The 11,659-nt window shown below is 38.9% G+C and overlaps 1 protein-coding gene across 2 annotated transcripts in view; it reads right to left on the reverse strand.

Annotated features, from left to right (window-relative positions):
• zfyve16 (zinc finger, FYVE domain containing 16) overlaps positions 1-11,203 on the reverse strand; it is a 47,410-nt gene extending 36,207 nt beyond the window's left edge. For both annotated transcript variants that reach the window (XM_080907433.1, XM_080907432.1), the window contains exons 1-2: positions 11,015-11,203; positions 4,559-4,668 (exon numbers count right to left, since the gene is read on the reverse strand). In XM_080907433.1, coding sequence (XP_080763559.1) covers positions 4,559-4,628 — 70 coding nt within the window. In that variant the 5' untranslated portion in view covers positions 4,629-4,668; positions 11,015-11,203. The remainder of the gene's footprint in view (positions 1-4,558; positions 4,669-11,014) is intronic.
• Between the last annotated feature and the right edge of the window lie 456 nt (positions 11,204-11,659).

Consider the following 11,659-nt stretch of genomic DNA (forward strand, 5'->3'; position numbering starts at 1 on the left):
AAAAAGTACGGCGCGCCCTATAGCGCAGTGCGCCCTGTGTGTTGTAAGGATGACGTAGTAGAGAACACCATGAGAACGCTAAAGGGTGAAGTGTGGGCGTTGATCGTATATACCGGACAATCGCACATACCTGTCTAAAAGGACAGGTATGTGCATTATGTGGAACATCGTTGTTTTAACAACCCTGAAAATGGCAAAGAGACACGCTTATGAAGCACAGTTTAAACTGAAGGCCATCAGCTATGCGGAGGAACATGGAAATCGAGCAGCGGCGAGAGAATTTAAGATTAACGAATCGATGGTTCGCAAATGGAGGAAGCTAGAAAACAAGCTCCGGCAGGTCAAGAAAACGCAGCTGAGTTTCCGCGGACATAAGGCGAGGTGGCCCGAGTTGGAGGAAAGACTCGAGCGGTGGATCATCGAGCAAAGAACGAGCGGGAGAAGCGTTTCGACGGTCACCATTCGGCTAAAAGCAGTTTCACTAGCTGAAGAGATGAACATTGAACATTTCCAAGGAGGTCCGTCTTGGTGCTTTCGTTTTATGAAACGGTGCCATTTTTCCATCCGGACCAGGACTACGGTAGCGCAGCAACTTCCAGCGGATTATAAGGAAAAGCTGGCCATCTTCCGCTCCTACTGCAGCAAACACATCAGCGACAAAAACATCCAGCCCAGCCACATCACAAACATGGACGAGGTCCCGCTCACTTTTGACATCCCGGTGAGTCACACTGTGGAGAAGAAGGGGACCAGCACGGTAGCGATACGCACAACGGGGTATGAAAAGTCTTCTTTTGCTGTTGTGCTTGGCTGCCATGCTAATGGACAGAAACTGCCGCCTATGGTGATTTTTAAGCGAAAGACTTTGCCTAAAGAGAAGTTTCCAGCAGGAATCATCATTAAGGCAAATGAAAAGGGCTGGATGGATGAGGAAATGATGAAAGAGTGGCTGAGGGAGGTGTATGTAAGGAGACCAGGTGGTTTTTTCCACGCATCACCATCGCTCTTAATCTGTGACTCTATGCGTGCCCATCTCACAGCCAATGTGAAAAAACTAGTGAAACAAATGAACTGTGAGCTTGCTGTCATTCCGGGAGGCCTGACAAAGGAACTCCAACCGCTGGACATCGGTGTGAACTGCCCGTTCAAAGTAAGGCTGCGAGCGGCCTGGGAGCGATGGATGACCGATGGAGACCACAGTTTCACCAAGAGTGGAAGGCAGCGCCGGGCGAGTTACGCCACAATTTGCCAATGGATTGTAGATGCTTGGGCTAACATGTCTGCTGGCACTGTTGTTCGAGCTTTCGCAAAAGCCGGCATCATTTCCCAGGAGCCGCACGGCACGGAAAGTGACTCTGACAGTGAAGAAAGTGAACTTGGCATGTTTGATGGAGATTTAGCGCAGCTGTTCAATTCAGACACAGAGGATGAGGACTTCGATGGGTTTGATTGATGATAAAAATGTGAGTACCAAACTTCGTTTTGCTCCTGCTTTATTTTTAAATACGCACACTTGTATGCTTGTGTGTTGTTGATGATGACGATTACCGGTAATAGAAATGTGAGTAAGGTACCGAACTCAGGTTTGCTCCCGCTTTATTTTTAAATACGCATACGGTACTTGTATGCGCCCTATAATCCAGTGCGCCTTATGTGTGTGTTAAATACAGTAATGGCACACATAACTGAGACTGCGCCTTTTAGTACAGTGCGTCTTATGGTCGTGAAAATACGGTACTGCATGCCAGTAACATGACAAATGAAGACAGCCATTTGTCTTCATAAAGACAAATGTGTAAAACTTATTTAAATGTGCTAAGAGTACAAACACACTGCAGTTGTTGTTAGTTCTAGAAGAAACACCATTTTTGGCTAAACCTTGGATGTTTGACAAAGTATCATTGAATCACAGGTTTGAGTATAAAATCCGGTGTCTCCAGATGGGACACGGCTTTGCCTGAGTGAGAGTCTTCCTTCCTGGCTTCCAGACCTGACAGAGATTCTGCTATATATATTCTGCTATATGCACTGCCTGGCCAAAAAAAGAAGTCACTGGGCACTATTGTATAGAATGAAAATATCAACATGTTGCTGATAAGAGAAAATATTTGTCTGTAGGTACACTGATAAATGTGTACGTATGCATGTACATCTATGCGCGTGTCTGTGAGTAAATATAGATGTGTGTGTGTATAACGTATGCATGTTAACTTGGTGTGACAAAGGTTGCTAGTTTTGTAACACAGACCAAGAAGTTACACAAAATGTGGTGTTTTTTTAACATCATCTCTTTTAAATATCTTGTTTCCCAAGATGTAAAGATTGTCTGATTTACTGTTTTGCCACTTCTGAGCAGTGCTCACAAAAACAAAAGTTAGTTGGTTGCTCTTAGCAGTGAAAATACTGACAACTGTCACTGAATTACTTTAATGCTGAAGAAATGTTTAAAAGCAGAAGATTCTAATGCAAGTCTCTGCACTGCTGTCCCATTAATCTGCTGTATGATAAACAAAAACATCAGTTCCTTGTGTTATCAGTTGTTAAATAAATCAAAAATCAGTATGAAAGACTTGATCTTTGATACACATCTGTATTGAGGATTTGTTGACTTTTTAAATCACTGGCTTCACTTTAACACTGGGGAGAAAAAAAATGCTAAAACCGCAGAAATCTAGGGCACATTATGAAACACTCCAACTTATGGTATGTACAGTTACATGTGTTGGCTGCAGATTGAGCAACTTTTTTAAATGTACGTATTTTAGCGAAAGTTCTAATTTCTCACTCCCTTTCCTGGTTCTCGTTACGAGTTAGGGTTTTTTTGCTGTTGTTTTTTTAAATCATAAAAGCTATGGAGTACTGTACAACACATTGGGACAACAGCACTGCCATAGCTTCAAAAGTTCCTTAATCCTCTGGTTTAAAGGATTTTCTTTAGCATCAAAGTAATTCAGTGACAGTTGTCAGTAGAGCTGGGCGATATATCGAGTTTTTAAAAAATATCGATATATTTTTATACAAGATGTGACAATATCCTTTATATCGATATAGTCTATGTTACGTTATAATTATACTTGTGGAACCGCAAATTTGCCTCTCTTTCGTCCACTTTCGTCTTTACGCAACGTTACTCGGCCTCGCCTCTCCTTCACTGAACACAACTCCCCCTCCTCCCCCATCGCTTCACCTGCAGGAAGCGACAAGATGGACACGGCAAATCTCCGTTAACGAGTTACTGCGCATCGCCCCGTGCGTGGGGCTGGACGGCATCAACGTGTTAGCTAGCTAACCAGGCTAACGAGCTAACCACGCTAACGCCATGCAGCCCAGAGGTGCTGCACGGACTAAAATCCTTGCATTTTCTCAAAAGTTGACAGCGCGCCTTATGTATGAATTCTGGTTGTGCTTGATGGCCGCGAACAGATTTCATGTGGAACAATCTCAGCAATCTGTCAAAAAATGTTTTAGTACGACTTTGGTAAGCTACGGAGCAGCACCGCTTGATGGATTGTCGGAGCATTACGGCTGAGCCTCGCGGAGTGATACGTACTGTGCTTCAACGTAGTATTACCCTACTGTGTATAAGGACCATAAATGGCACCTGTTAAGAGACGTGGTTGCGAAGCGGATTACAAACTCCAGGCTGTCAGTCAAGTTGGGAACAGAGCAGCTGTGAAATCTGTCTTTGTTATTGTGCTCGGCGTCTTTTAGTTTACATTTTGACTGCACAATTGTGAGCTTTTTGTTATGCACAAAAACAACATTGTTTTCTTTTATTTATGGAGCATTATTATTTAATTATTTAATAAATGCTCATAATTTATTTTCATCTGGGACACAGCTTTGACTAAGAACTCTCCTTTTGTTCTTACTTTATGGCTTTAAAAAAAAATATATCGAGATATATATCTTATATCGCCATCCAGCTAAAAAATATCGAGATATGAATTTTGGGTCATATCGCCCAGCCCTAGTTGTCAGTATTTTTATTGCTACCCAGCAATCAACAACTGTTGATAATTAATTTGGCAAAGTTTATTTTCCATATTGCAAAGAAGTACAGTTTTAAACAATGCTTCTGTTGCTGCTACAGTGTAACTCAGTTTAATGCCGAAACCGGAACTGAGCATCAAAATTACCAATAGGACACGCACTTCCTTTGGGCTCCGCCTCCAAACAGTCAAAAGTCAGTCCAATCCTGCCGAGGACTACCCACGAGAGTGTGAAACTGCAGCAGCCTCAAAGCAGACACTCTTGTGTTCGCGATGGCTTCTTTCTGTGCATGGCTGCTAAGTTCTACGCATGCGAGTTATTGAATTTAAACACAGGGAATTTAATTGCACCTGTGAAATGAAATTATTTGCTCAGATTATGTTTTTTCTCGCACGTGACTTATAATAGTATAATATAATAATTCCATACACATTCTTTGTTACTTGTGTTATCAGTTGTTATATCTTTACTGAGATAAACTATAAAATGAATAAATCCATTAACAATGAATCATGTCTATCCCTTATCAGATGTTACTGTCCATGTGATGTGTGACTGGTCTTACCACTATTGAGTTCAAAGTCATCTAGCAGCTTGTCCAGATCACATACAGCTGCCTTGAAGAAGCTGTCCATGCTGCACTAAAGGAAAGAGGCTTTTTATGCCCTACAGTTTCTGAAAAGAAAAACAAAAACAGGTCTGTTGGGTGAAGAAAGGATTACTTCAAATGTTGGATTGTTTTTCAGGTTCTTTGGTGTTTGGGTGGTGGAGTAAAAATCCACTTAACATGCCAACCACAGCTTAGTAAACATTTACTACACCAGTCAAGGACCTCGGTAAAGACAACAAAAGTGCAAATGCACATGACGCTGAGCTGCAAATGAACATCTTTAGCAGGGATCATCCCATTTAGTGGCAGATTGTCAGTACTCTGCACAAAGTGACATGACGATAGTGCGAAGTGGCTAAAATGAGCTGATAATGCTGTTGTTTGGAGGTGAAGAAGCAGAAATCTCTGACATTATAATCTTTATCAGCTTAAGACACAGCAATAACTGTGTTCCATTAGTGTTAAATAAGCACAGTTTCATATAACACTAAAATTCCATAATTATGTTGCAGTGAAAATTTAGATATTCTTCTTTAGGAGATCCCCTCTGGTAACAAATAAAAAAAAGAAAAGCAAGTATAAATAAGGAAAAAGAATCAAAGTGGCTAACAGAAAAAGAACAATGCTTTACAACCCAGAGATTAACACAAAACAGTCAATGGAAAACCATAACAATTAATCTCCAAAAGTTGATTCTGTTCATCTGGACGTAGAGTTTTGTGTAGGGCTGCTCGATTATGGCAAAAATGATAATCACGATTATTTTCACTGAAATTGAGATCACTATTATTTGACGATATTTATTTATTTAACCCTTTAAGACCTACCATAGAACCAAGTCCGCCAGAGCTTATATTATTTTTTTTTACATGTTGTAGTGCCATTTGTGAGAGCATTTCAAGTTGCTATACATCAACTGTTATAGCCCATATTTTAATAATATGTATGCATTAAGTCCATAGTAACTGCATTAATTGCAAACAAGTGCAATAAACTACAAAAAAATTGAAAATCGTTTTTGTTTTTTTTACATATATTTCTACTTGGAGAAATTTAAGAGGTTTATCCCTCAAAACTTTAAATACAAAAAAGTTGCAAAAAATAGTTTACAACAACAGGAAATTTAGTTTGAGTGTCTTCATAGTTTTATTTTGGAGATACAGCAACAGGAAAAACGAAAAAACAATCCTATGATGCAAATTTGCAAAGAAAACAGCAGGTGCATCAAAATAAACTATTTCCAGCAGTGCAATTTGAGTTCTAAGCATCCCAGAAACTATTCAGAAAAGTCAAACATGACCAGTATAGGCTTTTAAGGCCTACAAGTAAAGAAACTACATTTTCAGCGAAAATGACATCACTTCCGGTTTCGGCCAGGAAATGGTGGACATGCGATAGTTCGCGCTGACGTCTGTTTCACTGTGGGAAGTGTTACGAACAGCTGATCGGATCGGCAAAGCGTGTTTCTGGAATATTATGTTTTTGTTCCTGCAAGCGCTTTTTATGCAATTTTTGCAAAGCTTTATGTGGAAGGAAACCGTGACCGAGGACAAGCTGATGGCATAAGATGTAAGTACAACTCCTCTGGTTTCATATGCAAAACAAATTATTGCGCTAGCTTACACGGTTCAGGTTCTACAGGGATTTAAAAATAGTTACGCAAAACGGAGCATGCTGCTCTGACCGGCTTTAAAGGGTTAACAATGACTTTAAAAAAAATAATATAAAATAGTGTGCAACACCACTGAAGTTTTTTTTACCTCTCTTTTCAACCAACGGCAGTCACTCTCCTCTCCAAATAACTTCTGCTTAGCTTTCCGAGCTTCCCTCGGGTCCTCTTAATCAGCGGTCTCCAACCTTCTTTGCGTCATGGACCGGTTTATGCCCGACAATATTTTCACGGACCAGCCTTTAAGGTGTCGCGGATAAATGAGGGAGGGGCTAATAATCGGCTCAGTCATTTTTAATGATCATTGAAAGCCCAGATCGTAATCGTGATTAAAATTCGATTAATTGAGCAGCCCTAGTGATATTTCATTTTCTTATCATTGCTCAACATTATACCGGTATTACCGTGAACGGTATGATATGGCCCAGCCCTAATGCAAACTACTGAGGAGATGGGGCATTAGAGCAGGGCGATATGGCCAAAAATATTTATCACGATATATATTTGAAAATTTGCGATAACGATATAACTGACGATATAATTGATGCGAGACAAAATACAACTCCACAACATTACTAGCGCAAAAAGAAAACCTTCCATTTATTTTCACTTAAATAAGAAGCTGGTTTTTATGTACATTAAAGCTTTATAAAAATGTAACAGTGCAAATACAAATTCCTTGCTGAAAGTTTAACCAAAAGGCATTTCCAGTAGAAATGGGCTGACATATCCTGAGCATAACCATATATAATATCCACTGAAGTTAAAAAGAGGTGCTTTGCAAAATTAAACTGCAGTGTGCAATACGTATTTTTCGGACCATAAGGTGCACGGGATTATAACGCACATCAAGCGAAACAAAGCAGTCAGATAAATCAAACTTTATTAAACTCATTCTTCTTGCTTCCTCCACTTCTGTACCATTGATTCATTAATGTTGAATTCTCTGGCAGCTGCTCTATTCCCATGTTGTTGCAGTATATTAATGACTAACCTCGTATTGTGGATGGATTATCTCAGTTGTTCTCCTGACAGAAGTTTGGTCTGTTTACAGCACCCTGCCATGCGATTGCATTTGTCTCTAACCATGAGGAACCTTAACGTTAACTTTTATAAGTGGAAAAGTGTTAGTGTTCGTCCTCCAGCTTCCCTGTTTATGTTATGCTAACATAGCTGTGTCGCTAGCGATTACGTAGCACATCATTATATACCAGCTAGCCCAACTTCAGTAACCCTACAAACGTCACTGCTGTTTAGTTTCCTGTCTTCATTTATGTTGGAAGTGATAGCAGAGCTGTACGTTTGATTTTTTTCAGAAATCTCTCAGTCAGAACATGCAATATCATGCTTAGGTAACTAGCGAGCTAACTTCCGCTAGCTTCCCGCTAACTTCTAACTCTGTTAAATGTAATAAATTTTGTTTTAATGGATGCCTGGAAGTTAAACTTCATAGTTACACCTGGTAAAGCAGCAATGCTGATCGTTTTATTAAAGATGAAAGAATTTAGACAGTTTTTAACGCTCAGTGATGCTGCAGTGTTCGTTTGAACTGAAGAATAAGGAGTTTAAGACCCAGATTACTCCCAGATTTAAGAGCATCTTAGTCCGACAAATACGACAATAACGATGGCCGCTTGCATGTTCTGCAAAAAAATGTGCTTTGTCGTGTATCTGACGGACAAACACCAAACCAGTTCCACATCACTGAAGTTGCACCATTTTTACAAACCAATTCTGGTTCATCTGTTTCACTCAACAATCGGCCATGTGCGTATGAAAACAAAGGCACTGCGCATGCGCGTTTTACTCATATTCTATCGCGATATTTCATTTTCCTATTGTTGCCTAACATTATACCGGTATTACCGTGAACGGTATAATATGGCCCAGCCCTATGGGGCATTACTGTGTAGAGCTGAGTGTCAGCTGGAGGAAGTAAAGACAGCACTGGTGACAAAGACATTAATCTTAATATCAATTAGTACATCATTGAATCTTGTACCAAATTATCTTGTATTATGAACAAAATAAGGTTGGGAGATATGTAAAAATTTTCCAACCGACGTTAGGCAATATATTCACGCAGGCACAGACTTTTTGATGGGCAGAGCAATCATCCATGAACTTATTTGCCCATTTAGAAAGGTTTTTTTGGAGGGAATATTTTACTTTCTTTTCTTGTTTGTTTCAGTATTAATATAGCTACTTTTTAGATTATGAATTAATTAATGTATTTATTTATTTTCTTGAGATGCGCCAAATTGGCAAAAGACTTACCATTTTATCGGAGATTTTTAACTTTTTGTTTAATTTTGTATTTTTTGTTTGGTGAAGTGTGTAAGACAGATAAACACTGGAACAGCCTGTAACCATTGGTGGAAAAAAGAAGCCAATTTCTCTTTGTTTCCCTCCCCAGCATTGTGGAGTTTTTAATTTAAATAAAATGTGGGGGTTCCTTTTCTGAACATAGGCTACTGCCTTTCTTTCTTTCTGTTATAAGTTGGAGTAAATGAATCGCTGCATTTGTGCGCACTCTGAGGAGGGTGCATTTGCTGGAAGCTGGAAGAGGGTGCTGTTAAAACAGTGTTATTATTTTTTCTGTTGACTCTTAGCTTCAACCAACATTATTAGCAAACTTATTCATGGTCAAATAAATAAATCGCTCTTGTAAAAACAATCAGCAAAAAGCCTATCATCGATAGCTGATATATTCATCCAATCGCCAAGCCTTAGTACACAAGTCATTGTTTTCAGAGCAAGCCTCCATCTTACTTAGAATTTAGTCCAACATGAATTCAAAAAGCTGAGAGTGTATACAAACCCGTATCAACTATGAATTGTCACCCTCACACAAACCAGTTTCACAGCCATCACATGATATGAACCATGTGAGTTCTGATGTCACTCAACTATTACTCATTGTGATTTGTGGGTTTTTACACTACTTAATGACAACTATGTCTCGTTTGTGTAGCGCAATAGTCTATAGCTGAAGAGTAGTAGTAGAAGTAGTAGTAGTTCAGCTGTAGTTTTACCAGACGGAAGCGATAAATGAAAGGAGAACTAGGTGATATACAATCCTCGGGTAACTTAACAGGAACACCACAAGAAGGATACGTGTATGAATGATTCACAGTAGTGCTAAGGTACAGACTGGTACTAGAATGCAGTTCCCACAACTTCAATGTCTCAACTTAACTCATAAAGCTTATCACTACATAGTTCTCAAAGTAAAGGTCCATGAACAAAGAAAAGGAAATAAATAGGGATGCAGCTATTGATTGTTTCACTAATTGACTATGCCATTGATTAACCAAGTAATTGGACAAGAAATAATAACAAATACTTAAAAGAGAAAAAATACTGGTCTTTCAAAATGAACTACTCATTGGTTTCCCTTTAAGAAATAGCAATGCTTTTAATAGTTTAACTTCATACAACATCTGCCAAAGAGTTAAACGTGTTCACTGTATTTATATACCCTATATTATATGTTTGAAAATAGGTCTGTAAGTACTGTATCTTCTGTGAGGTAGATTAGGTGTGTGTTCTTGTGTATGTGCCTCTGTACGTTTAACTATGCTAGTAAATCAGTGAGTGTTTCTGTAAGCTTTTTAAATGAGTATGTGGTGGCTGCAATGAAGAAAATCAAACATATCAACATTCTCAGAACTATGCTTAGCCGTGTGCTTTTATGCAACCTTTCCTGTCGCAGAAAACAGACATGATGATAGTACAAAAATAATTAATGTTTATAATAATTCAGTGTCCAAACCAACCAGCCCTAGGGATGGCTTGCTTTAAACATTGTCAGACTAAGCTAATGTCTCCATATCTTATTTTATCTTCTGTAGTTTTGCTGAAGATGTTTCACTAAACAGTGGTGGATAGGAGCAGATACTAATTTCACTTTTCTTCACGTTGGAGCTTTCTGAACACGTGGTTTAATTAAGGAATTCCACCAGCTTTTTCTCAGTAAATGTTTTTCTAGTAATTACAGTAACAAGCTGACGTTTGGAACGCTAGAAAAAAAGAAAAAATTTATTTCACTTCACTAAGCTTCCCACAAAGTGGGAAGAACTTCTTTTTCCGGTCTTACTTAGAGAGCCTCTTTTTGCTGCTGTCATTCAGTAACTATCTTTTCTTTCCCACAAGGTTTAATATTTAAGGGAAGGATTAAGTCTCAACAACCCTCTGAACTGAGGTTTGATAAGTATTCTGTCATTTAAAATTCATGTCGTTCTGCTGCTCATTGCTTATGAGACTGGCAAAATGCAATGACAAATAATATGAAACGAGAAGTACAAACACATTCACTATGGCTGTTTAGAGCTGAAGTTACAAATATCGGTTGTGGCGTAAACAACACATACTACATACATTTTTCTTGCTCTCATTTAAAACAGTTTCACAAACCAAAAAGGCAGTATAAGAGCGAGTAAGGTAAACAAAACTAGCAAACCCATCATATATGAAACGTTAGCAGGTAACATTAGCACTTACATTTCACATTAACAACCCCACTTAGCAGTTAGCTAGAGTCCTATTTTTACAGCTAACTCTGGCTAACTGTTTAAAGGTGAGCCACCTTTGGATTGCCTGTTGTACGTCTACTGAAATTAGCACGATTACGCCAGGTGTTGCTAAAAATTAGCCTGTTAGTTGTTACTGAACAGGCTAGCTGGCTAATGTGGCTACCAAACTATGGAGAGGGGGGGGGGGGGGGTTAACGAATTTCTTACCAGTATGTTTTACTCCATGTGTCGAACCTCAACAATTATTATCTCTTCAGATGTAACGCATAAGAAAACGTTGCTGGTATCTTAGGGTAATTCCACGGTAAAAGTCGTTCGGCCAACTAGCTGCTGGATTAGTTTTACTGGAGAGGTGTAAATTCTCCACTTAAGCGGCCATCTTGAACATGCAGACTGTCGGGAGGTCACAGGATATGGTTAGGCTGTGTGGCTGGCATACAAGTTTACTCACCAGCGCAGAAGTGGTGGTGAGTAAACTTGTTCTTCCTGGGAGCTACATACAAAAGAGAAATAAAAAAATAAAAAAAAACTTGACAAAATCTTTCTCAGGCAAGTTCTGAAACATTAGAGTTTCTTAAAGGTAATCACTGTAAATTTCTCTGTTAATTTTTTCAATATAATTTTCTATTCTAAAAAAATAAAGAATAAAAAATTGGAAGTTGAACAAGGGCTGCCTTGTGCTTTTGTGTAATAGCAATTTATTATTTTATTATTTTGCTATATAAGAACCATTCCATTTCCCATCACCTCTTCTTTTTTTAATACTGAGATTGTGATGCTGGAAAGGCTCATCTCAAAGTTTCAAAATGGGACTTCAGAAATGAGTAGATGGCAACACGATAGCCATCTTTC

This window comes from Rhamphochromis sp. 'chilingali' (genome assembly GCF_963969265.1).
Source record: "Rhamphochromis sp. 'chilingali' genome assembly, chromosome: 2".
Classification (NCBI taxonomy): Eukaryota; Metazoa; Chordata; class Actinopteri; order Cichliformes; family Cichlidae; genus Rhamphochromis; species Rhamphochromis sp. 'chilingali'.